At 32.0% G+C, this 27,953-nt stretch overlaps 1 protein-coding gene across 1 annotated transcript in view; it reads left to right on the top strand.

The window, feature by feature from the left end:
• LOC129983957 (fatty acid synthase-like) overlaps positions 1 to 27,953 on the top strand; it is a 70,354-nt gene that overhangs the window by 20,293 nt on the left and 22,108 nt on the right. Inside the window, exons 9-18 of the mRNA XM_056093690.1 lie at positions 1,930 to 2,166; positions 3,987 to 4,176; positions 7,944 to 8,173; positions 8,351 to 8,655; positions 12,882 to 13,237; positions 15,260 to 15,502; positions 19,297 to 19,500; positions 21,290 to 22,466; positions 24,423 to 24,577; positions 25,576 to 25,773. Of these exons, the coding sequence (XP_055949665.1) occupies positions 1,930 to 2,166; positions 3,987 to 4,176; positions 7,944 to 8,173; positions 8,351 to 8,655; positions 12,882 to 13,237; positions 15,260 to 15,502; positions 19,297 to 19,500; positions 21,290 to 22,466; positions 24,423 to 24,577; positions 25,576 to 25,773 (3,295 nt within the window). The remainder of the gene's footprint in view (positions 1 to 1,929; positions 2,167 to 3,986; positions 4,177 to 7,943; positions 8,174 to 8,350; positions 8,656 to 12,881; positions 13,238 to 15,259; positions 15,503 to 19,296; positions 19,501 to 21,289; positions 22,467 to 24,422; positions 24,578 to 25,575; positions 25,774 to 27,953) is intronic.

The raw sequence follows: 27,953 nt of genomic DNA, 5'->3' as shown, positions 1-27,953 counted from the left end.
GTTATCTTTGATTTTAGTTAACACACGATTTAACTAAGCTAACTTCATCCACACGACAATATTAATCAGAATTATAATATTACTAGCTGGTACCCGATGCGCGGTTGCCGCAGAAGAAATAGTTTTTGAAATATCATTTGAAATAGCTATCTTGTTTAATTAGGAATGATAGAAAGAATGATTTTCGTTTTTGTTATCGACAATCAAGACATTTATTGAAATTGATTGATATATAAAGGCAAAGTATAAATAATATTTATTTTATATATATTTTTTTACTTTATTATTCAAATGCTTTAGGTAGATAATGGTTTATTTTTTTATTTTTTTGCGTCTTTAGCAAAAACAAATAAATTTCATGGCTGCTCGACTCGTGAGCATTCAACATAGAACTGGCCATATGGAGGAAAAAAAAAAACGAATTTTCTAGGTTCAATTCACACACTTGAAATGATTGACTTTGCGCCTTGTTGATGATCATCGAGAATGAAATGAATTCCAATCACCAATTCTCCGACGACCATCAGGGACTTGCATCCTTTCGGGTAGGTGGGTCGTCGTGACACTAAGACCAATCGAATGGGGAACTGCAGTCGTTTGAAATCAAAAGGCATGTCGGTGAGAGTAATAAAAATGCTTGGAATGACCGCATTTTCTCCATTCCACTTTTCGTTAAGAGTAGTTGCATCTGTTTTTGATGCATGTTGATTTTGAGACTCTAAAACACGTGAATTTGCAATTCGTAAACAATTTTCTTCATTGCTCGCTCGTCGTTCCTTGTTTGTTTAAAAAGCTCGAATTTGCTTATTTCTACATGCTGCGCTGGTAGAGTTATTAAGTTACGAACGTTTGGGAGGAATATTTTTTGACGAAGCAATTAACACAATATACGCTTGTATCGTTTATCGATTCACTGCATAAATAGAAAAATTAATGTTTGCACTGAAAAATTTCTATGATATACAACTTACCCCGATCGGTATCGATAACAATAATTCTATTTTGTATGCGTGAAATAAACAGTTTTATCGTACTTGGATGAACGGTACGGCACCACATAAAATACGAACAAACAAAAATTTATTTTTATATATTAGTTGTATTATACCAATAGCCTTCGCGCAAGTGCAAGCAATAAGCTGGCAAAATTTTATCGCAATCAGATGAACGGTAAGGCAGCGCATAAAATACGAACAACCAAAAATTCATTTTTATATATTAGATTTATGAAAAGTTCTTTGATAAAATAAAATAAAAATAAATGTTTTAGGTAACCATATTAATCAGAATTATGATAAAAGAAAAGAATAAATATCGGAGACACAGATACTGCTCGTTTCAGTATCCCAGACTACCACTTTTTGACGATTCCAAACGAAAGTATCTAAGGGGTGAGATGAGGAAGGATGGGCGCATTTCAGGAGTTTTTCATTCTTTGACCTTGATTTCCGAGGCATTAGATACTTTATCATTCTGCTTTTTTTTTAAACGTGTATGTGAACTCGTGTCTTGTTTAGTCGTATTATTTTATTGTAAGTCAAAATTGTATATTGATTGCCTATATGGCTAGTTCAAGTGGTAAAAAAAAAAATCAGTGATGGCACAGAACATATTTTATTATACAGGATGTCTCAAAAACATTGACCGCGACTTTTATTCCTTAAATATTGATCACAGACATATACTGTAAATTACAAAGTTGCGTAAGAAAAGGTGCAAAATATTATAAAATCGATTAATATTTTCAGGGGATTAAACTTTTACTCTATCTTTTAACTCTCAAAATTTGCTCTTTATTTCATGGCGTGTAATGCGTCATGGCTTTTTTCATGACTTGCAAGCTATTGACAAAGGAACTATAATTGTATTTTCAAACCTAAACGGATTTTTCATATCTGATAATATTTGTGTTGTTGTTTTTATTTACAGCCGGTTGCTTCGAAAAAGCGCCAAGTCTGGTATGTGATGACTGGCATGGGTTGCCAATGGCCAGGAATGGGGCTGCAGTTGATGAAGATTGACACATTCGCCAATTCACTAAAGAAATCAGCTGAAATTCTGAAACCCTATGGAGTCGATCTATTCGCGATTTTACAACCTAATTCAAACTCTCTGAGCTTGCACCGGAAGATCATCAATTCCTTTGTCAGCATATGTGCTATACAAGTAAATAAAATTTTATATTTAATATTCGCTCACAAAAATTGATGGATGGTACTTACATACTATCACAACTATGCCAATTTTCAGGATAACTCAACAAATTGGCAACCTGATTTGGCAGGTGTCTCTAAGGCGCTGAATTGGGAATTTTAATATATCGCCAATATGGTTGCGGTAGTATGCAAGTACCTCGATAATGGAACAACCGATACGCTTTTTAAGGGCAATACTACATTTTATATTTATGTGATTTCCTAAAAGGGCCTATTTGGCTTAAATCAATGTATATGACCAAATTTCAATTTTGTTATATGTATTAATTTTTTGAAATAATTCTTCTTGTTGAATTTTATCTAACTCTTTACGTTTTTGTAATTATGTAATTTTGTAATTATGATATTCATTAATACCGGAACCAATCGAGACGCAGGCAAACTTTCTTTGGATGGATTTCGTCTAATATTTAATAGAAATCTATATTTGGTTTGATTTCGGGATTTTCGGAGCATGAACGATAGATTTGACCATGCTGCGCCAGACTAAGTGAAATTCCATTTAAATAAAAGTGTAAACTGAATGAACGCAAAGCAGATTTTAAAAATTGCAGTTAGAAACACTAATATATATGGGTAAATATATAGGTAAAAACCGATGGATTTCAAAACCCCAAAAAGATGAGGAGGCGGAACTTCCTCAGTTAAAATAGGTTAATCCACAGAGTTCATCTTAAAAAAAAATTGCAAGAGTTTAGAGTTAAAATTCGGACATTGAGTCACAATGTGGTGAATAGAGATGCTGCAATTCCACTAGGAGCACTAGGTTGCCTGTTCTCGTTCGGAGATGGCGATGCGTATATCTAATATGACTAATTCTTAGTATAGTTAAAAAATATCCTTTTTTCTGTACATTTAAGACAACGAAGGTGTAGGTATGATTTAATAGATCGTAGCTTATTTTCTGTTTCCATGTTCCACTGACTTTGCCATTTGGAATTTAAAATAAATTTTGCATATCTTTTCAAGTTTATACCTCAAAATTTGAGTTATAGCGCCCACAGACTTTAGATAGGTCTCTCAACTAGAGATTAATCAAAATCCTGATAATATTTTTCCACAATTACAATACTGTCTCTTCTTCTTATATAAGACAAAAATGCAAAGACTCACTCTATCCACTTGATGTTGAAATATAAATAAATCTAGATAGAAAGAGGATTCGATATCTGCGCATTGTCTGATCATTTCATTCGATTTTAAAGTCTTTTATAAATCCAATCCTTCAAAATGTGTCAGTTTTGCAAATGATAAAAACAAAGGCAATATAAATTTTGAAAGATTACAAAATATTTCGAATTCAATGAAAGAATGTTATTTAATTTTTGTAAACCACTTTTCCTCATTTTTTGTTTAAAAAAAGAACGGCATTATGCGAATCATAATTTTAAAATGAGTCTTATTTTTCAGAAATTCACCGTGGATCTTTGATATAAAGAGTACCTTTGAATTATACTATAATTAGATGATGTTAATACATTTTTGAACAGAGAACGCAAGAATTTACAGCAGCAGAAGTTCAATTTTAAAAATGATTTGTTTCTGGATTTCCTCAATAGGTATTTCACACTAAATTCGGAAGCTCTAGATTTGATGCCATGGCAATTTGAAAAAAATGAATGAATGATTGATCTCTTTGATGTATTTTAAATAAGTATTGAAAAATTTTTCAAAAAGCTTTTCCAAATTTTGTCTAAGATTAAATTATCAATAATATGAACTAATTACTACAATCAGCTCAAAGATTGTAATACTTTTTTCAATTTTTAGATCGCCCTCATCGACGTCTTGAAGCTCTTGGGCATCACTCCCGATGGAATAGTCGGACACAGCACCGGAGAACTCTTGTGCGCATATGCCGATGGCTGCCTCACGGCGGAGCAGACGATTTTGTCTTCATATTACAGGGGACTTGCAATCGAAACCTCAAACCTCAAAGAAGGTGGAATGGCTGCTACTGGTACGATAATACAATTCGTTTTCAAAGATTTTCCAATTCGTATAATATGTCAAACCAGCAAAAGTTGTACTCCTAAAATAATGTCAATATTACATACTAAATTTCATTTATCGAAATCCTTTCTCCAGTATAAAAAATATTCCCTTCTACAGTATAAAAAATGTGGATCTTGAACAAGACCATAACGTTACAAATTCTCAGGTTCTTATTTTCAACGGCTACCGGTTAGGGATGACGAATATTTTCAGAGCGGTTATTACGTAACCAATATAAAAAAGTCACAAATACAAGTGATCAATACTTTTCAAAGAGGGATGTGATTCAAATCCTTGATACGATCTTACTGATGATATTTCGATTACAGGTTTTGGATCACGATAGAAAGTAATAATCGATACGATATCACTGAAATTTGCCGGAGCGGTGACTTTACTGGAAAGTAAGAATCGATACGATCTGTCCAATAGAAGCTCTTGAAAGAAATCTGTGATTGGATTGAAAAGTGAACGGATCGGTTATTGGAATTATTGTATCGTATCATTGAATTGCATATCACTGAAATTTATCGGATCGGTGATTTCACTGGAAAGTGCGAAGTCACCGCTCCACTTTATGGGAGTGACCGATATTCGTATTTAATGATGCGCTATTCCATACAGATCATTTTTAATTGCTCGTGACATGATTGACTTTGATTACATGTACTCTGTTTACTGCTGGCGCCATCTATTGGTAGAATATAGGACTAAAGTGAACATTTTAAAGAAATAACATATATTTTTAACTCATCTTTTCCAGAAAATGGTTTACTCTAATAAATAAATTAAATAAATAGTTTTGAGAAGAAAAAAAAATTTAAGAAGTAAGCTGAAACAGATAAATTAATTCAATCACACGTTAATTAAATTAGTAAATTAAGTATTAATTACAATTAATAAATTTTATATTTAATATTAAGTAATAATTTTTAATTAATAACAGATATTTGGAACGCATATTTAAAAATAACAATAGCAATATTATTTGTTGTTCAAAAAATCGTGGATTATGCATCCTACTACCGGTATGATAATGTGTTTTGCTTTCAAAGTTTTTCCAATTTTTGTAACATGTCAAATCAGTGACAGGCCCTAAAACTTTCTAGCTCAGTCCCTAATTCAGAAACAATCTCCCTTCCCCAGTATAAAAATTGGGAATCTTGAACAAGAGCATAATGTTACAAGTGCTCAGATTCCTATTTTCAGAGCCACACATGAGCTTTTCAGCTACGAAATATAGCCAGGAAAGCCGAATATGTATTTTTTATCCTTTTTCATCAACCAATGTAGTCCAAACCTTTGACACAAAATGACACTTTTAATATCAAGATTACATACTAAATTTAATTTATCGAAATCGCTGCTGTATTACATCATGTGAATGTACAGACCTGCAGATAGTAATTCACTGGATGGATCTGGTTCAAAATCTGAAGCCAAATTTGTAGACCAAATTTTATCATTCTAACTTTTTATATTTTATAGTCATCGAGTTTGTTTACCCTCAGACAGACAGTCAAACTTCCCGTATATGGATTTCTTCAAAAGTTCATAAATATTTGGTGTAAATGATAATTTGGTGTAGTGATTTGCATACTAAAATTCCTCCGCTTAACTCATAATCTTTCTGAATTGCTGAGTCCACACACAGAGAAAAATAATACCAAAAATGAGATTTTCGGTCTCAGTAAAGTCTGAAATATGGAGAGTTGTCATAATGTCTTCAGAATTTTTGACTATGCTTTCTCTTTACATACCTCGTATATGAGAAATTAAAAATGCTTATGTGTAGAAGATACCGTAAACCTACCGAAGCATGATCACTTCTTCTCAGAGGGTGACACTTCGCCAAAATTACACTCATAAAATGATGACGCTATATCTAATTACTAATAACCATTTTTTCTCTTGTGTATGAAGTATAGAGAAAGTATTGTATTCCTCAAAAAATTTAAACTTGAGATTTTGATAAATTTTCACGTTTTTGATTTCCCTGAGTTCTAAACTTCTATTTTCGGGAAATGATTATATGTCCGTTTGTCTGTCTGTGTCAAGGAAAACTCAAAAATGCTTTAAGATAGCCATATGAAATTCTTATATTGTTTTTATATCAAATTTATAGAATTCTCCCAATTTTGAAAACAATCCGTTCAGAGGAAACCTGTTGTTAAAATATAAGTTAACAAGATAATAACAAAACAAAGAGAAGTATATTGATAAAATTTGGAACACTGATTTATCATCTAATGTGTGGACACCAATCAAATTTTGAGGAAACTCCAGCAGGTGGCTGATTTGGTTTGGTTATATTAATGTCCCGTTTGAAGCAACACTAGGGCTATTTTGGGACGGACCTCGTCATTTTGAACCACGGTCAGATGACGAGGACGACACCTGAGCTGGCACCCCCCTCTCCACACCACACCAACGGGAGGACGTTTGGCATGACGGATTTAACGTGCAACAGACCCCCTTACACGACGGTTCTTCGGTGGAATCGGGTCACGAACCTGAAACCCTCCGGTTCCGAAGCCGAGACCTTACCACCGGGCCACCGCGGCCCAGCAGGTGGCTGACCGTCTGTCGGTCTGTATTTTCAGAAATATATAAGCACGATAACGCAGAAAACGCAGTGACTTAAATATATCAAATTTAGTGTGTGATTTTATGGCTAAAAGTGTAGTTCCGGGTTAATTTTTTATTTTAATCTATTGGGAAAAACGCGTCCAAAATGCAAATTCGATTTTCGGAAACTATTAACCGTATGTTTAGGGATGAATCCTCAAAACAATCGCCAAGGATCACACAATAGATTCAGTTAAAATGTTAAATTAACGAGAATTGCGTAACTATTATACCAATAATATTGTAATATTGCGTAACTTGGTTAATATTGCGTAACTATTATACCAATGCCATGTATGGCGTTCTTTGGGATCACACCTCTATTAGACAGTATGCGAGACATTCAGGGGGACCTCTCCCGCTGGCTGAAAGCAGCGATACAAAAATGCCTAATATTGACAGTTCAGAAGGGTTGTCTTGCATTTAAAGGTATGATTATACAAAACTGAACTAAATCTAATCCTGCATTGCTGTTTTAATATATATTCAAAAGCTATGAAAAAAGCAACAAATTGTGTCTCTTTTCTAATCTGGGTTCGAAGCATTCATTCTTTCAACAGAAATATACAAAATGATTTCTTTTTTTAACAGTTTATGCAGTAATTTTAAAATACTCTGTATAACTGATTATCAAATAGAATATACCAAAACATATATTGAAACAATTGAAGTACTACAACATGGAGAATTTCACAGTTAAATTAAATAATGCATTGCTAATTATGGAAATCGGTTGAGAAACTGACTGTTATTGACCAAGAACTGCTGATAACAATAATGCATTTGGAAATATTCTCTTTTCATTTTCTTTTGAGTGCAAGAGGAACTCATAACTTCGTCCTGACCTTATTTTTGCTAAAATTTCATTAAGAAAACTAATTAATTCCTAGATAAAAAAATAACAATTAAACTAATTCCCATTGAAATAACAATGCGATAAGTTATACAACTTTTAATTTATCTCATTGTAACATTTTATTTATCTCATCTTTTAACAATTAATAACATCTACAAAGTATATGTTATTAATTGTTTATACAATAACTGAAAATTATATTTTATGAAATTCAATGTATAAGTTAACATTTTTATTAAATTTTGCAGGTTTGTCTTGGAGCCAGGCGAAAAAGATGTGTCCGGAGGGCATCTACCCAGCTTGCGATAATGCAAGCGATTCGGTCACGATATCCGGACTAAAAGAGCCTTTGGAACAATTCATCGAAAAATTGAAACAAGAAAACATCTTCGTTCGAGCTGTTAATTCTCATGGTTTCGCCTTCCATTGTGAATACGTCCATGAAGCAAGTGGAGCACTCAGGAAGCATATGCAAAAAGTAAGTTTGGCATGTAATTATTTTTCACACGAACAATGTTTTATTGATTTAAGACTGTAGTTTTCTTTATTACTTTATCGCATTTTCCAATAATTATTTGGAAAAATTATAATAAATTATGAATGAAAGTACAGAGTATCAAATAAAACTATGTCTTACGCTTCTGTACATTTGTAGGTCATTACTAATCCAAAGCCCAGATCTGAGCGCTGGATTAGTTCGAGTTACCCAGAATCTGAATGGGACTTACCAGAGTGCAAAATGGCCTCTGCAGAATACTTCGTGCACAATCTCATGTCCAGTGTCCTATTTAACGACGCCATACAGAGAATCCCGTCAGATGCCATTGTCATTGAAATCGGGCCGCATTTCCTCCTGCAGTCCATTCTTAAAAGAGGCATTGGGAACAAAGCTTACTTCGCGGGGCTTATGAAGAGGAACGACCCGGATAACTTACACTTTATCATGGACTCCATTGGAAAGTAAGACTTTAATTCTTTTAATTTTTCTGAAATATTTTCGCCGCCACGAGCAATTTCCATGTTTAAGAGAGAGAGTTAATGCAATTAATGGTAGCAAAATTTGTAAACTTTACTTTGCAGGTGATATTTGAATCTAAAAATAGACTGTCACACCACAAGATCTTAGGGCAAAGAGAAAAATAAACAGTGGAAGTTCACTTTTGACTTAACTCGCATATTTCCCCTCTACAATTTTTATATTTAGTTCCTTAGAATATCAGGGAGGGGCATAGAATATACAATGCAATTCTAAGATTGCTGTTGCTTACCCCCCTTGAACTGAACACCAATTCAAACCAAGTCCAAGTGACCGGGAAAAGAGGGGTGCAGTAGCTTCTGTGGATAAAGACCCGTGAGCACCCGAGGGCAGAAGTCTGACTTTAGCTCATATAAAGATGACACTCACACACTCGCTTGCACAACCCCTTTTTACAGGGGGGGGGGGGGTCTTTCACACATCTCACAGATAGAACACAGGGTAAAGAACAACCATGTCCGACGAAGCGGGACTCGAACTCGGGACGCCCAGGTCACGGAGAAGATGCGCTGCTCCTAGACAAGGACGCCTCTAAAATTGTGGTGCAAAGTTGTGGAATACAAGAAAAAATCGTTTTTACAATTTAGAAAAATGTGAAAAATTCAAGGTGGAGCTCTAAAGAAGGCTCTTTGCAAGTGAATATCTACTATTAATAAAGATGTAGTGCATGTTGCACTCTACAGACCAGACCGTTTAACATACAGCTACCAAATTTGGCACATACATACCTTGAATGGTAAAAATGTTTACCTTGGGGCTATTGCTTGAAAATTTTAATTAGAATTTAAATTAATTAAAAATAATAAAGTTTGATGGGGTTTTTCCGTGATAACTTTCAAAAGTATTATTGGATAAAAATACATTTTACATGATTTCAAAATTTATATTTCTGTCTTTTTAATGACACCAATTTAATAAATACAAATTTTTACTGGAGATTTTTTTTCTGCGATTTTTTTAAAAATATTTTTTACCTAATTTCCAACAATATATTTATTATATACAATATACCAAAATGGTTACTCTGAAATCCAAACCAATTTCAAATATTTAATCGCGTGATTTTCTTCCATTGTTAAAAGTTAGAAAAAGGATTCTTATTAGTTTACAAGACGAATAAAAAGGTGAAGATTCAGTATCGCGAAGATTGGAAGAGAGATGAAACGGACATTTCCGTTTATAATTGTACTCTGATGTCATGAGGCTGGTCTCCATTAGAAATGTTCATTTACACAATAAACAGAAAAGTAAGGCAATTAAACCAAAATTGCTTTAATGACAAATAATTTGTGGGAATCATGTGCTTGATATTATATCTAAAAGATTTATTTGAAATAAAATGTAAGCAATATTCCCGATGGGCCAATGGTCGCCAAATCGAAATCTACCTAGTATTAAAGAATTAATTATCGTTTCGATATGAAAGAATTTCTTAAAAACTATGTCGTTGATGAAGCTATGGATAATTACATCCAGTTACAAACTATGATTGATTTATAATTGAAATACAACAAGAATCAATATTGGATTTGCATTATGAAAGATCTAAAGTAGACAATTGCATAAGGTCTATCCTAGTATTACAGAATCAACTGTCCCTTCACACAAACTATGACTACGATTGAAATAGGCAAAATAAACAATTGCTTAGAGGCTACCTACTATTACAGAATTAATTATCCTTACCTACATCTATGACGTTAATGAAGCTTTGAATAATATCATCCAGTTACAAACTATGATTGATTTATAACTGAAATATAACAAGAATCAGTATTGGATTTGCATTGTGAAAGATCTAAAGTAGACAATTGCATAAGGTCTATCCTAGTATTACAGAATCAATTGTCCCTTCCTACAAACTATGACTATGATTGAAATAGCCAAAATAAACAATTGCTTAGAGGCTACGTAATATTGCAGAATTAATTATCCTTTCCTACATCTATGACGTTAATGAAGCTATGAATAATAGCATCCAGTTACATATTATAATTGATTTATAACTGAAATATAACAAGAATCAGTATTGGATTTGCATTGTGAAAGATCTAAAGTAGACAATTGCATAAGGTCTATCCTAGTATTACAGAATCAATTGTCCCTTCCTACAAACTATGACTATGATTGAAATAGCCAAAATAAACAATTGCTTAGAGGCTACCTAATTACAAAATTAATTATCCTTTCCTACATCTATGACGTTAATGAAGCTATGAATAATAGCATCCAGTTACATATTATGATTGATTTATAACTGAAATATAACAAGAATCAGTATTGGATTTGCATTATGAAAGATCTAAAGTAGACAATTGCACAAGGTCTATCCTAGTATTACAGAATCAATTGTCCCTTCCTACAAACTATGACTACGATTGCAATAGGCAAAATAAACAATTGCTTAGAGGCTACGTAATATTGCAGAATTAATTATCCTTTCCTACATCTATGACGTTAATGAAGCTATGAATAATAACATCCAGTTACAATCTATGATTAATTTATAACTGAAATATAACAAGAATCAGTATTGGATTCGCATTATGAAATCGGCAAAATAAAAAATTGCATAAGGGCTTTACAATTCTGGGGAATCCCAAGAAATTTTAAATACATTGCATTTAGAGCAATATAATTTTGTAATTTCGTTTCATTTATAACAAAGATTTAATCGAACTTAGAATCAAATATTGCTTAAATTTCTTTTAGAATTTGTTTTTCATGCCTTCAAATTTAATTACAGTGCTGCTCTTTTCTTTGTACCTAGTTGACTGAATCGAATCTCAAAAGTTCTGGCAAACTAGCAAGAAAAGTTTTCTAATTATTTCAATATTTAAAAAAAATGTTAATATGTTTATATTTTTTTTAAAGGTGGCACACAAATATCAACTCTTTTAAGAGTGGGCTGTAATTAAGACTTTTGTTATTTAATTTAGTCATAATGTTTGATATATAAAAAAGGCACACACAGAAGCTAAATTAAAATTTATAAAAAGTAGGAGGTTTTAAAAGTTGAAGAGGAGAAATGGGTATTCGGATCTTACTCTGCTTTCAAGGTTTAATTCAGTCTTGATCGGAACATATTGAAATTATCACAAAGATAATAAAAGAAATGAAGTTCTTGTTTGAATATTGCTATTTCTTGTATTTCTTTTACGAATGATAGTGGTCAATTGGTAATGGTATTTGATAAATTCATAATCTAAGAGTATGAAACATTTTCCTGTCATTAAAAGTTTATTCACCCATCTATGCATAAAAAAAAAAATGCAAATAAGTAAAATGAAGTTTCCTGAAAGCTTCTGTATGTTTGAAAGAGAAAAACTCGAGAAATACTTAATTGATATTAAAACTATTTGCACCATTTTGTAGGGTTTTTATTGGAAAAGATTTTAGTATGTTGAAGTCATATCAAAATAAAAAAAGGGAGTTTTCTAATTGTGATTTTAATTATTTTTCTACTACGAATCGCGCATGCTTAAAACAGTCTGTGCTTTGCACTTCTCCGCGCATGTGCAAAAACCTCAAACTACGCGTGCGCAGCTGTGTTGTGCATCTGCGATACATTTCTTTATTTACGCCTGATTTTAAACAACGATTCAAAACTCATTATGCTGGAATTGACTTTTTGTCTTGACACCAGGAGGAAAAATAGCCAATATAGTTTACAAAGAATTATTATGGAGCAAACTGAATTTTATTTTCATATCAGATTGTGGAGAGTTGATAAGCAGTTGTAGAACAGTGGGTGCAATGACTTATTTGTATAGTTTCAAATTTTAAAATTGCTTTTCTATTGTATATTTTTAGTGAATTGTTTTGCTTAAGAACATGTCATATTTTTACCTTTTTAACTGTTTAAATATTTCTGAATGTGTGCTATAAAAATTGTTTTGTAGTTATTTATGATGATTTCTAAATATATTTTTATATTTGTTTGATGTTGCGTGACATGCCCACGTCATATCGGGTGGAGGCTGGACTTAAACTTAAAGCTAATTTTTCCTCTTGGATGTTATGCCGCGGGCAACGCTGTGCGAGTTCTGCTAGTTTAACTATAAAAGAAAAGTGTTTTAATTTTTATTTCTAAAGTGATATTTGCTTCGAATTTCAAAATATAATATCTCTAATTCTCTGACTTTCCTAGATTATACAATGAAGGTCTCAATCCTAAAATTGAACGACTGTACCCGCCCGTTAAGTTTCCCGTGCCCAGAGGTACTCCAATGATCGCTGATCTAATCAGGTGGAACCACAGTGATTCGTTGAAAGTTCCCAGATACACTCTCAAAACAAGCGAGTACTCTAAGGAATTCAAATTTGACAAGGCTGAAGCTTACATTCTGGACCACAAAATCGACGGACGATCGCTGTTTCCGGCTACTGGATATGCCTTCTTAGCGTGGGATGCTTTGGCCTCTAAACTCCAGAAGAATGTTAATGAAATGTCAGTGGTGATAGAGGACTTCAAGATTCATAGAGCGACAGTAATTACTCCTCAGGGTAAATGAAATAATTTTACATCTTTTTATTGCTGTTAGAGAAAACAAACTTTGTAACCAGTGGTGTATATATATATGGTATCTATTTCCTACACTTGTCCCTAGAGGGCACTTTGAGACGGAGTATTTATGTAGTTCTCATGATGCCTTTCAGTTAGTAAGACATCACTACTCTGTGGTAGTCCGCTAGCAACTTGAAACTATGTGATATTTTATTCTTCCGAGTTAAGTATGTGTGTGCAATTTGATGTTTCGTGTGTCTTGTGATGTGGAATTCTAAAAGAAATCTCAATAAAATATGATTCCCAAAAGCCAGTATTTTTATCTGCACAACACCATGAATCTCTCTCTCTTTACTCCAAATGGAGCCCTACGTGGGACATAACACAAACGGCTCCGAAGAAGGTAAAAACCTGCGCCGTAAGCCTAATGACCAGTAAAAGACAATGTGGCTCATCTTGATTCCAGGTGTCTGACGAGGAGAGAAGAGCAAGTTTGCTATACTCCTGTTGACAGCAGTCAAGGTGTTTTGTGCGTGGATAAGTAAGTAATTCTGATAGCAACCCTTCTATGTTATTATTGTGATCCTGCATTATGCTCGTTTATTCTAAAATTCACGATAGCAATCCTGCTACACTGTTGTGTAGATGAAAACACCGGCTTTTGGAAATCATATTTTATTGAGATTTCTTCTAGAATTCCACATCACAAGACACACCAAACATCAAATTGCCCACACATACTTAATATGGAAGAATGAAATATCACATAGTTTCAAGTTGGTTAGCGAACTATCACAGAATAGTGATGTCTTATTTATTAACTGAAAAGCATCATGGGAACTATATAAATACTCCGTCCCAAAGTGCCGTTTAGGGGCAGGTGTTGAGAATAGACACTAGATATATATACCACTGATTACAACTGTAACTTTACCAGCACATTCATTTTGTCTCTCTATTTTCAATATTCGATATGGATCCACTTAAAAAAAAAATGGTTGTGAATTTCATCACAAGTTCGGCAGTGGTAAAATATCAGGGGGAAGAAATTAAATTTGGTCGAATCAAGAAAAATCGCGTCTGTTAAATATTATTATAAACCTTTAGGACTAAATGCTTCCAACATCTTAAAAAAATATTTTGTTTTTCGTTGTAATTAAGATCATCTGCTACTTCTATTAGTAGTCATGTATTGTGAAATTCAATCTTTCGAAACACAAGTTCCTGAAGATATCCATCTAAATTGAGTTTATTAAAAATCAATTATTTTCCAGTCACCAATTAATTTAAATACGTTGTGCAGAACAGTTACAATCGTTTCTTTTGTTTCTTTTATGAAATATATAAAAGTTGTTAATTGCACTGTAGCAGAAGACAATTGAAATCTTTGCTGGGTAAGACAATGATATAAGATGTTAAACTTAAAAATATTTCTGTATAAAAAGACAGAAATTGGTTGGCGTAACTTATCACTACTTTTGCGTGCTCATTTTTTTTTCACAGAATTTAGTGATTTAATCATGGACCTGGCTGATTAAAGGGAAGTAATCAGAGAATTTATTTTTATACTGAACTAACATAATTTGAAAATGGTAGATAGAAGTGTGCTTCAGAAATAAACTGTATACTTCGATAGAGATGGCTGTTGAAGCAGCCCTCCTAATTTATCATCATGTATTAAAGCTCAATGAGACTGATACCTTAAGTGAGAACCACCTTTAGCCAATAGAAAATGCCATACTCCCTTTTTTTTATCCGTGCATGGATTCAGCCCGATACGCTGGAGATCAGAATCGTTGCTACTAATTTGTAACTTACCTCAAGTAAACACCATTCTAGCCAATAGAAAATGCCACACTTCCTCTTTTTTTCGACACACGATTCAGCTAAATACGTCAAAACTAATCTACATCATCATGTTCTCATATATACATATAATTCAATAACATTAAAAATGCTTCTTTGATTTAATCTAGAGTTTTAAAACGTGTTACCTTGAATTCATTTTTTCCAACATCTAGTTTTGACGAAATTCTACGTCAATATACTGGATGCCTCGGGTCGCTTTGAAATTACCGAAGGAAAGTCCATGGTTGCCAGTGGAATAGCATACGAATGCAAAAATATGACGTTCGAAGAGGATCCCCCTGTGTACACCAGCAGCGATGTATCAATGTCCAGTAAAGACATCTACGAAGAACTCAAAAGAGCCGGCTATGAGTATGGGCCACACTTCCAAGGCTTGGTCGAAACCAACATCGAAGGTAATGTATCATTAGTGCTAGTATATTTAAGAAATAAATTATTTTAATCACAATACTGCCTTTAAAGCAGCTTTAGCTGATGGTTTATAAGATTTTTTGAAGATCGTAAATTTATAGAATGGATATGATTAAAGGGGCATTTTAGAAGAATATTTGTTTGCATGTATATGAAAATGATAAATTAAAAACACTGTCGTAATTAGTTCATCTTCCTAACACCAGATGACAGCACATTCACGTTGTCTTGAAAGTTATGCAGAAAAGATTTCTTGTTTGTTTAGCAGTCGAGAAAAGGCGACGTTCCCGTGAAGTGTGAGTAATCATTAGCTTGCGAAGAAAGGCAAATTTATTTTAACAATCACGCGGAAAGTCATCGAGTTTCTTGCGTAAATTAGTATTAGTAATTTATGAGGTATTAGTAATTACGAGTATTAGTAATTTATGAAGTATTAGTAATTATGAGTATTAGTAATTTATGAAGTATTAGTAATTACGAGTATTAGTAATTTATGAAGTATTAGTAATTACGAGTATTAGTAATTTATGAAGAAAATAATTTTTATTGTCTTTAAGAAATATTCGTTATCGTAATATGGAATTGCTTATCGGAAATTGTATAAAACATAATGAGTGACTCGATGTGAATAAATGGATGATTAATCAAGAAAACTGTTCCCTGATTTTTCTTGTGTAGAACACAGAGAAGAGCTTGTGCAGGAGCACAGGGTATGTGCTCACGAAATGTGCAGAAATACTTCGTTATGAAAATTTCCCCTATATTCGACAAACATGCTGAGCTAAATAAATAAAATCCAGCTCATAAAGTGTTAGACTTAATGCTTATTCATTATATAAGGCTTAGATTGTCAGATATACACTATACCTCACTAGCTTTCAAGTTTTAAATGTGAGTTATAAACTAAAAAATCAAATCAAATTCTATAAAATTGAGCTAAGTGCATTTCAAATCCAAGGCTGTAGATTTTTCTTGACAATGTAGGACAGAAATCATAATAAAAGGTGCTTGGTATTAGAATGTAATCCAATTACTCATCTCTTTAATACAGTGAATATTCTTAGAAGAATGTATAATAGTTTGTTGTTTGTTTGTTTGTTTCTTATGGCACTTGCCACTGACAAGCCTGCTGTTACGAAGACAGCGATTTAAGCCTGAGGGGAACGTCTCTTATTTTTTATAGCAGCGCCAACTAGGGCCAAGAGTACGACTTTGCCACTCACGCATCATTCATTCGCTTGCACAACCCCTTTTTACAGGAGGGCACATTCACACATCTCACAGATAGAACAACAGAAGAACAACCATGCCCAAAACCGGGACTCGAACCCGGGACGCCCAGATCACGAGGAAGACGCGCTACCCCTATGCCAGGACGCCGGCATGTATAATAGTAATAAAGTAGAAAGAACAATACAAGCCTGTCATATCCAATAAAATCCTGTGATAACTCATAATACATTGCATAAGTATCCAGAAATAATCATACCAATGTCAGTATTGGCGGCCTCTGTATGGTCAATGGGCCAGTTCGTTGTGTTCAGTTTCCCTCATTTCTTTTAAAATGGCCGACATAGCTCCCGAATTAACTTGGCAATGAACTATTAGGCTTATTTCTTTTCAAACTGTTATTTCCTCAGACGGGTGTTTCTTGTATTTCTGGATATACAGGGTGTTTATAAAGTCCCGGACCCATTTTGATGTTTAATAACTCATAAAATAATAAAGATAGATTAAAATTAATAACATAAATGGTTAAATAGACTCAAAAAGTTACATGACCCTTGTCAATGAACTTCCACGTGTGCCCCCTTCGTCGCACGGAGAATATCAAGTCGATAGTCAATTTCACGCCAGGTAGCGACAAGCATGTCGGCATCCACAGAGCCATTTGCGCACATTATGGCGATTAACAATGCCAGAAACATGAAAGGATGCTTCATCGGAGAACATTATGCTCTTCAGAAAATCAGCAGCATCTTCTATCCTCCTTAGCATATCTGTTGCAAAGGCCATCCTCCTAGGCCTATCGTTCGGTTCCAAAACTTGAACAATTTGAACTTTGTATGCATGAAGTCTTAATTTTTTCTTAATAACCTTGTACATCGTCGAAATTGGCATATCCAATTCTGTTGCCGCTGATCTCACAGATATTCTAGAATTGTGTAAAAATGTCTCTCTGACACGCTCAACATCAAAATCACTTGTGCAAGGACGTCTGGAATGTTTCTTATCTTCGATACTTCCAATTTCTAGAAAATTCTTTTTCCACCGCAAGATGCAGTTTTTGGATGGAGGATCTTTTTGGTAAATTCTTCTGAAATTTCTCTGTGCTTGCACTATCGACTTCATTTCTATGAACCACCATAAAATCTGTGCTTTCTCTTGTGGTGTACGCATTCTCCTTAATATCCACTCGAGTAAAACATCACATACAAAAGTACTACATAGAACAAACACATCAAAAGTAAACATAACATTGCAATAGTTGCCAAAAACAAAAGAGAGAAAAATGCAATTAATAAGCAGACAATATTTAGAAAAGTACAGATATTTAGACTGGAAAATGAAATTATCTGAAAATAACCACACGCGCAGACGATATTTACAAAAGTAAAAATATTCAAACCTGAAAAGGAAAATATATGAGTTATTCCATCAATAAATGCCATAAGTTTGTTTATATCTTTATTATTTTACGAGTTATTAAACATCAAAATGAGTCCGGGACTTTATAAGCACCCTGTATTTACAAATCATGCATGGCAACATCTTTGATTATTGTGTAGCTTTTAATAACTATTTTCATGTATATTGAAGGAAACACTTTTACTATGTCACTTTAGATCTTAACAGCTCTCCATAGATTAATTACAGCAACGTTAGAATCAACATCCAAGATTTACGTGTATCTGTGCTACATTCAATTGATGCTAGTTACAACTATTCAAAGGTCCACATCGGGCCTTGCATGCCAAGAGAATTTTTTGATTAACAAAACACAATAAAAATCACATTTATGCTATTAAAAACTTCAGTTGTATAAATAAAATACAAAAGAATACTTTCAGACTAGTTATCATTTTTAAAAATTCTCATTCAAAAGCCTTTTAGGCTTAAGTTTTTAAAAAGACGTTTAAGCCTTACTGCCTTTTAAAAACCAAAAAATACAACTTAAAATCCTTTTTTAATGATAACAATATAAAATTAAACTGCTAAATTCGAAATGTTAGTTGCTATTTTCTTTTTAAGTAATTTAATTCTGAAATGAGGGAAAGGGCATCTGGTTTCTGTGGTTCGAGCATCTAATTTCCACCATAAAAAAAACGGGGGAAATTTCAAGTATGTATGGGATGAGTTTCCAAATAACCATGAATACAGAGAAACAGGAGTTTTCCCTCAATAAAAAAAAAGATTTTCTGGGATATATTTTTAAAGTTATTGGGTCTCAGATTCTCGATGTGCATCTTCCCGGGTTAAAATTCTACATGAAACTAATTTATTATTCTCCTGCGCATGCGTATGCATTTACATTACAGGCAAGTCACATCTTGCGTGACAAACAGATACAAACATGATCTAATTGTAAGATTAATCAATGCAATCCAATATTATTAGTTTCTTAATTAGGAATGTAAATCTTGTGGGATTTATTTGTCACGCACGAATAAAAGTTCCATTGTCCATCACTGTAACCAGCGATTAGATGTTAAAATATCTTTTCAATTTTTAATGTCTAACATCTGCTTATCGTACTGATAAAGACCTTCTGTTCTAGGTACCGCTGGTTTAGTTCAGTGGCGTGGTAAATGGATTCCGTTTTTGGATTCACTGCTTCTGTTCTTTGGTATCCTATCTAGTGATTTGGGCTTTTGCTTACCGACGGGAGCCCTGCACTTCAAAATTGATCCGACTGTATTCGCAGCTAACATCCGCCCTAAAGAGGAGACTGAAAATGAAGAAGAGGAAAATGTAGTTCAGAGTAAGTATATGAATTACTTACTGTACTAATACGAATCTCTTTATTACTTATACTAAAGATAAATGTGTGTCCGTCCGGTTTCCATTACACATGTGGGTTGGTGCTCAGCAGGGACCTATAACTTAAAAATGTGGACATATTTACCTTGAAAGAAGGAAATGGGCACTTCAAAATGATTAATATTTTTTTTTGAAATTTTACTTAATTAATAATTAAGCTAAATTTTGATGTTCACTTATTTTCATTTTAATAATATCAGTTTATTAGTCGTACAAATTTTTCTAGAATTTTGGCTATTTCTCCTTTTTTTTTTTTTTTTTTTTTGCCTAATTTTCAATAACAGATTACAATGCTGTCCTGGAACTCAAATCGCTTCTTTTATCTCATCGAATATTTTGTCGATTAAGGGATTAAAAGTTTTAATCGGTTAATTGATCGATTAATCGATTTAATCGATTAAATGATTTCCTTTTCATTATTAAAAGCTAAGGCTAAAGGATCCTGTTTAATATCTGTTTAAGCCTCCAAGACAAATAAATAAGTGAGGTTACAATATCGTGAAATGTAAAATATAGATGAACCGGACATTTACATTTTAATAACGTAGTCGTGTCTAGTCTCAATTAGAAATGTTCACATATTCATTAAAGAGAATATATGTAAGAGTTAAAATAGCCCATTTTTTGTCTGACACATTTTTTGTCTGAATCATAGACATGAAATTATATCTAAAAGATTTAAAATTAATAAGGACAAAAAAAATTCTTTACATAAATAAAGAGTTAAGAAATAATACAGATTCTATAAAAATGAAGTTGATACTAGTCATGGTATATTCATTTCAAATACAAAAGTCTTTGGAAGAAAAACAAGTTCTTATGTAATAAAAGATAACCTGTAGTATTGAACATACACTGATTCCCTGTGAATTTTGGGGAAAAGAAGGGATGTCTTGATCAACAGGTTGGAGGAAAACAGATGACTAGAGTAGACTGGTGAAATATTCAGTGTTCAAAATGCAAAGAATTTCGGCGTATCTATTATAATTTTTGAACTGAACACTTCATTGTTGCACTGTGTTAAATGTACACATTTTAAAAATAATAATTTAAAATATTGAATAAATATAAGAAATTTATCAAATAAACAAAAAGGTATAAACTGATTTATAGCAATTTAAGACTTCCTCTGTGGTGATGAAAATTTAAACAGTAGATAACTGGGATGGATGCTTCAAGTAATGGAGGTTTCTGGACCTGAAACATAAGCATCCTTCCAGAGAGTATTTTTAATGTAAACGAGCCGGCCTGAGGTGTCGGCCAAGTGACGTCTGTGCCTTGAATGTTGAGTGAATTTTCTTCGAGGCAATCTATAACTTCACCAGCATGGGTTTAAATGAAGCGTTTTATGTCTTGATTAATTCCCATATTCTGAAATGCATATCATTTAGATTTGTATTCATCATGCTCAATGTTTTTTATCTTCTACAATGTTTTAAACATGGATAATTAAGACTTCTTCTTTTTATATTACGTTCTCTTATCATTCTTGATTGTGCGCTTTTCTTTAGCTTTTAAATACTTTCGACAGTACAACATTTTCAATTTTTAGATGCATTTTATCAGAGATTTTGTTATATTATATGACTTCATTAACAAAGCCGGGTTCTTAGGTAATTCAGTCATAATAAAATGTAACTTGTCCGAATTATTAATGTTGTTCTTTAATATTGAGTTTTTGACATTTATCTGATAGTAATTCTAAGTATATTGTTTTCATCTACTCTCAGATATTCCAGTGACATACAACAAACGTACACGTACATGTCGATCAGTTGGAATAGAAATTTCAAACCTCGTCCTAGATCCCGCTCCCCAACGCAGAAAAGAGGACAATCCAACCATTGAGGAGTATACGTTCGTCCCTTATATAACCAACTATACTCCGAAGCACGATACCGCCAGTCAATTTTCTACTTACCTCCAAGCATGCAACGAGTTGATAAGCAAAATTGGAAAATCACTGAAGAAAGATGTCAAGCAGTTCCAGTTTTCAACTGACAGTAAAGAAGATTTCTGCTTGGAAGAATACATTGAAGATGTTACTGAAAACCAGCATTTATTGAAAAGTTTGAAGGCTGCAGTTACCAACGCAGACGCTTTGAAAGAGAACAGGAAAGAATGGTTCGCCAACTACTATCGCTCTGCTAGTAAAGACATGCTAAACAGCGCCATGGTAAATGAAGATTCCTTGCGAATAATGCTGGAGATCATTGTCGAGAATACATTCCGAAAGTTAAGCGTCTTAGAAATCAATCGCAACTTCCCTGTAGTTCTAGCATCTGCAGCAGAAATCTTAAGTAAATATTCTCATCTCAAATTCAAAAAGAGCACTTTGATTGCATCCAAAAGCATTGTCGTCGAACAAGAACTTCTAGACGAGTATGGCATCCAGCTGCAGCAAGAAGACGCCTTGGAAGGTCTTTCTAAGGATAAGGCACAAGATCTTGCAATCAGTTCCTTCGCATGTGGTCCACCATCAGAACTTAAGAACCTACTTCATACCTTAACATCGGTCACCAAAATAAATGGTTTTATTATGCTGTTCTTCAAAGAAAAACTCAACTGCGCTGAGCAATTTATATCTTCCATCAGTGGTGAAGAGATAACGATACATTCCCAAGAGGTATTGGAAAAATTCTTACAAGAAGAGAATCTTGTGATTCTCAGCAAGATTTCTGATTCTTTCGGTGGTTCAGTGTATCTTCTTCGTTCACCGTCGCTGGTAGCACCTCAAAAGGTTCTACAAGTCACAGAAGATAACTACGGCTGGGTGGAAAAAGTCAAAGAGGAACTGTTTAAAAAAGACTCCGGCATGGTCTGGCTTGTGTCTGAAGATAGTCCAACTAATGGAATTATTGGGATGGTGAACTGTCTCAAACAGGAGCCAGGAGGTGAAAGAATCAGGTATAAAAATTCGTAATTAAAATTTTAGTTTCCTTTTAATGAATATAATCCAAGGTGCTGTATGTAAATTTTGTGAAGCAAAAATCTTTCAATCCTCTCTACACGGCAGGCATATAGTTACAAATTTTCCAAGCATTGTTAAATAGTTGATGATGTTTACTAAAAAAGTGTTTCAAAATTCCAATCAGATTTTTAACTAAAAATTAATCGAAATTTAACATCGTTTTTCTCAATAACTTCAAAACCTATTTTCAAACACAAATTTTTTTTACAAAAATTTAAAGTCTAAAGAATAAATTTTTTTCCACTGGTATATCAACTTTATTTCAGTACTTTTTTTCCTTCAATCTTAATATTTTTTAGAGTTGTACATTTTTCAATAATTCTTTTCATTGTTTTAATTCCAGGATTTCTGGTCACTCATTTCGCGGCGATATTATAATTTTTGTATGCACATTATTGGCTCTATGCTATTCAGAGTAAATTTTTGAATTACATATAGATGGATCAATCTTAGAATATTATCTGTATAGTTTTGACGCAAAGCCAATAATAATACATGATGCGATGTTTAGAATTAGGGCTATAAATCTTTTATTTTTATTTTTATCTACTTATATATCTACATTTCATTGAAAGTCTAAAAGTTTCTGTATAGTGCATAACATAAGATTATAGTACAGATTATATTTTTGAAAATTTCTTGATAGTAAATATACAGTATCCGAATTTCAAAGCAGATTATTAACATGATAAATCCGGTAAGAACAATGCTGAAACTAGTTTTTGCATTATGCAAATATTTATCTCAAATAAAAGTATGGATTACTAAAGATTTAAGGATCAATGGATTTGTTAAACGCACTTTAGCTTCGGGTGAGTCTCCGAATTTCAATTTTAGAGGAAGAATATATTCAGGTTGACTGACTTTCTTGAAATTATGCGATATTAAAATTATTCCAAACGTCCTGTAGAATAGACAGTTCAATATTGAGCAACCAAATTTTACACAAAATTACTTTTTAAGAGCATTCATTATGAAAGAGGCTTCAAAATTTAAAATTAGATCTTTTAATAAATCGAAAATGGCATTGAAAAAGGGATTTCAAATTTTAAATTTTGTTTCATCAAATTAAAAGTTTATTGAAATTCTCAGGGTTTTTTTCACAATGACTACAAGCCATATTATTACATAAAAAACCATTTTTTTCACTTGATTGAAAATTTTTAAAAAATTGTCTCTCCACTAACATCAATTTTATTTGAATATGTTTTTTTTCTTTAATTTTAAAAATGTTTCCAAAATTAATTATGATGAAACAAATTTTATCATTCATTCTGTATTAAAATGCTCGATAGCGCTGTTTAATTGCGGAATCGGCTTGCAAAAGTATAGTTTCAATTTTAAAAATAACTTGCAAATTTATATTTCAAAAAGTAGGTGAGTTTCATGACTCTCTTTCATGCTTTTGTTTCACATTTAAAATTATTTTAAATTGAATAATTTTTGCTTTATTTTGGTATAATTTATGAATTTGTAAACTAGATTTGCAAATGCCGGCGAAATAATATAAAAAAAGTAATGATAAAATAAATAATTTTTCTAATAATTTTTATTACTCTGCAGTATTTCAGATTAAATTAAAAGAAATGTTTATCATTATTTAAAAATTCGATCTTTCAAGTCTCGTACAAGTTAAATAATTATATTAAACATAAAAAATTAAATAAGACGAAACCGTATCATTTAAAATATAATACGGATAATGAAATTCTATAACGGGAAAATTTAAAACTTTGTACTCACTTTGTATTTCAAAACTAAAATCTCCTTTGCCAAATATCATTAATATTTATCGGTTAATTAAATGCGAAAAAAAATTTTGTGATGGGCGGGATCTTCTTTTCTCTTTTTTTGTATATTTTGTTACATTAATTATTTTTTTCTTTCTCAAGGTGTGTATTTATCTGTCAGAAGAAGCAAGAGAATAATTTCCCTGCTTTCAGCTTGGAGAACCCCTTCTATAATCATCTGGTAACTAAAAATTTAGTGATGAACGTCTTCAAAAACGAAACTTGGGGCTCCTTCAGACATGTACTCATTAAAGAAAGTAAATAATTTTTTTTTATTAAAATTTCTTTTTTATTGAAACTTCTAATATTTTCTCATTTATTGGCCTTCAAACGACATCAGAGGTTTGTTAAGACAGAGTTTTATGAAAATTTTATTTCCTTTTAAATTTGAAATGAATTGAAATTTTAAAGCTTTTCTTCTACTTCAAGGCACATCGAAGCCCAAAATCCGACTGCCTAAGGCTTTGACATAAGTGGTGAAATTTTTCTTGGCAATACAAGTTTATAATATTTCATGGATTAAATGACGGATAAATATTTACATATATATACAATTCAACTCCAATTTAAATTTAAATTCATTTCTCGGAGTTACCACCGGAGTTCCCGGTATCAACTGCACACTTCCGCGCAACTGTTCCTCTCTTTTTATTTCATCTCCTTTTTGCCGCGAGGCCGGAACAGCTACGTGGGAGTTAACGGCATGATACCATCTTTACTCCTTTTAAAATTAAAAAAAAATTCTTTGCAGTTATAAAATTTTGCTTTTATATCCCTTTTCTCTAATTTTTATAAATTTAAAAAATATTTTAAATATATTTTCAACAATACTTCTCATTTTCTTAGTTATTGGATTTATTACAATTTACTTTGCGACAATATTAAATAATTTTTATGTGTGCATGCTATCAATAAGAAGATCGTTATATTTAAGAAGAAATTTTGAAAATGAGAAGATTTAAGCTTAAAAGATTATCATGCTACGAGACTTCGGACTAGAAATTTAAATCTATTTTAAATTTTAGTTTAAATTCTTTAGGAATGTTACAATAATCTGTAATCATTTTTTTCTGATAATTTAAATTTCTTACGCCTTTTTTTTACATCCTGATAACTGAAAACGTTAATTTACAATATAAATTTAAATAATATTATATCTGTTATTATGTTAGCCAAGAGTAAACAAATTTTAAATTCCTGCTAATAAATTAAAGATTTCACTAAATGTGTCATTTTTATTCTTTCTTTATTCTAGCAAAAATTCCAAGACCTGCTGAATACAGCTACGTGAACTGCAGGAAGTACGGCGACTTGTCCACATTCGAATGGATTGAATCGAATGTTAAATATACCAACCCAAAAAATAAAAAACTCATCCACATTTACAATTCTGCACTGAACTTTAGGGATGTTATGCTTGCCACTGGAAAGCTGTCCATTGCAACAACTAGACGTAAGTGTTTGCAGGCGATATATCTTTGATATTTTTATAAACAACCATCTTCATTTTAAATCTTAATATTTGTCAGATGTCTTAACCCATCGAGCGCCGACTGTCTAGCTTAAGAATGTTCTTAAAACGGCCGCAGTCAAAATGAAGGTTGAGCACAATTTACTAGATAAGAAATCGGCAGAACGTTCGTAAACCGGCCTGGTATGTTTTTGCTTTCCCCTGACCATTAACAACAGGGGGTAAACTTTCCCGCGTCTTGACCATCACCCCCCCCCCCCCTAAACACCGGGGATTTTGAATAGTACTGACTGATCAATCAAGTAATAAATCTGTCGAGGCAGGGCAATTGCCATGCGGTTTTTCAACTAAGAAGTTGGTTTTCGCTCTGAGAACTAAGAACTTGTCTTTTAATCTGCAATGTTTACAGAAAATAGAATTTGTTCAAAAATAAATATAAAAAAAATTCTCAATATGATTTTATAAATTTTTATTAGTAATAGAAAAATTTGTTTAATAAATTATTTAAAAGGAATTATCATTCATCAAATTTCATTACGAATATAATACATTCTTTTTACTGACATTCAGTGAATTTTAATTAAGTTTTTTCTAATTTTTAGTTGTAAGCATTTTACTCGCATATTATATATATAATGGATGAATATATATAGTTTTCTGATTAAAATAAATTATAAAAATTTATTATTAATAATTTAAAAATACTACATTCATTTCGGATATAAATCTGTTATTGAAAATTATAAATAAATATTTGTATTATTTTTTTTGTTTGTTTTTAGATTTTTGTTTTTCATCCCATTTTTTTAAGTTCTGAAAATAATAAAGCAATCCTTTGTCAATATATAGTGGGTGAATATTTTATTGATAATATATTGATGAAAATATTATTAACTTGAATATTTTTAACTTATTATCTTATTTTGAAATAATTAAAAAAATAAGTTGAAACAATAAATTTTTAAAGTTAATTTTAATACTTAAATAAGATAACATATTAATGTATCCATTTACTCACGAGGCTTATATCTGATAAAAATCATCATTTCATTCATATATTTAATAAGTGAATATTTTGAATGTCAATTTCTTATATCATTCCTAATCTTGTCACAAATCTTGATAAGAAGGACCTATAGTCAGTGCAGAAATATTTTCATAAATCCATACATTTTTCTGCTGACAAATATTGCGAAGAATCTTTCCTTCATCTTACTCCATTAATGAAATCAAAATTTCAATTGTACCCATTTTATTAAGTTACACTATTATGATTTTTTTATGAAAATTCGTAAATTATCTCGTAGATAAAAACGAGACTTAGCTGCATGTGTCCAGCAATTAAGAATTACCCTTTCAGACCGTTGCTTCCATGCTCTTAATTTCTGAACAATTCAAACGAATTTCATTGGAAATATTTATAAGGTATTTCACTGCATGTGAATTTCAAAAGATGGATGCACAATAAAATAAAAGAAAAACAATCTAGAGTAAGTAATCATAATTTCAGCAACGTTTAAAACCCGTAAGTGAAAAATAAGGTTTTTATTTCATTGCAACAATAAAAATACTTGCTACAAATTTTGGTACATTAATTAAAATAAAACAAATTATAGATATTAATGAACCTGTAATAATTTTGTCAGTTTGTGGAGGAAGGGCAGAGTTTTTCATTTAAATGATCTTATCCTCCGGTCACAAAAATTGGATGGAAGAAAAGTGGCTTAACAATGACATTACATATTAAGAAGGTTGTGTTAAATCAGAAATAATATATGTATAATTTATTTTATATATATAAGAAAAATAGAGAGAAGCATGAATTTTTATGTCATAGAATTAATTAGCAAAGACTGGGTCGGAGAATCATGTTGGTGTGGTAAAGCAGCGAATTATTGGTGGTCTAGTCACAGATGACTCATCGGGGTCTCAGGATGTTAAAATCTTCTTAGCATCTGTAACCATTTCTTATCAAAGCAAAAATAATATTCATAAATAGTTTTTAAAAAATGTAAAAGCTAATATTTTCGTAAATTATTAATTTTTAAAGCATAATAAAAATTTTAATTAAAATTTTCCCGTGGTATTTCGAAGGAAAGTAAATTAATTAATTTGACATTTGTATATTAATTTATCGAATTTAAGTATATTTTACATCAATA

This window comes from Argiope bruennichi, chromosome 9 (assembly GCF_947563725.1).
Source record: "Argiope bruennichi chromosome 9, qqArgBrue1.1, whole genome shotgun sequence".
Classification (NCBI taxonomy): domain Eukaryota; kingdom Metazoa; phylum Arthropoda; class Arachnida; order Araneae; family Araneidae; genus Argiope; species Argiope bruennichi.
Note: the sequence above shows the minus strand (reverse complement) of the source record. Positions and strands in the feature narration are given on the sequence as shown.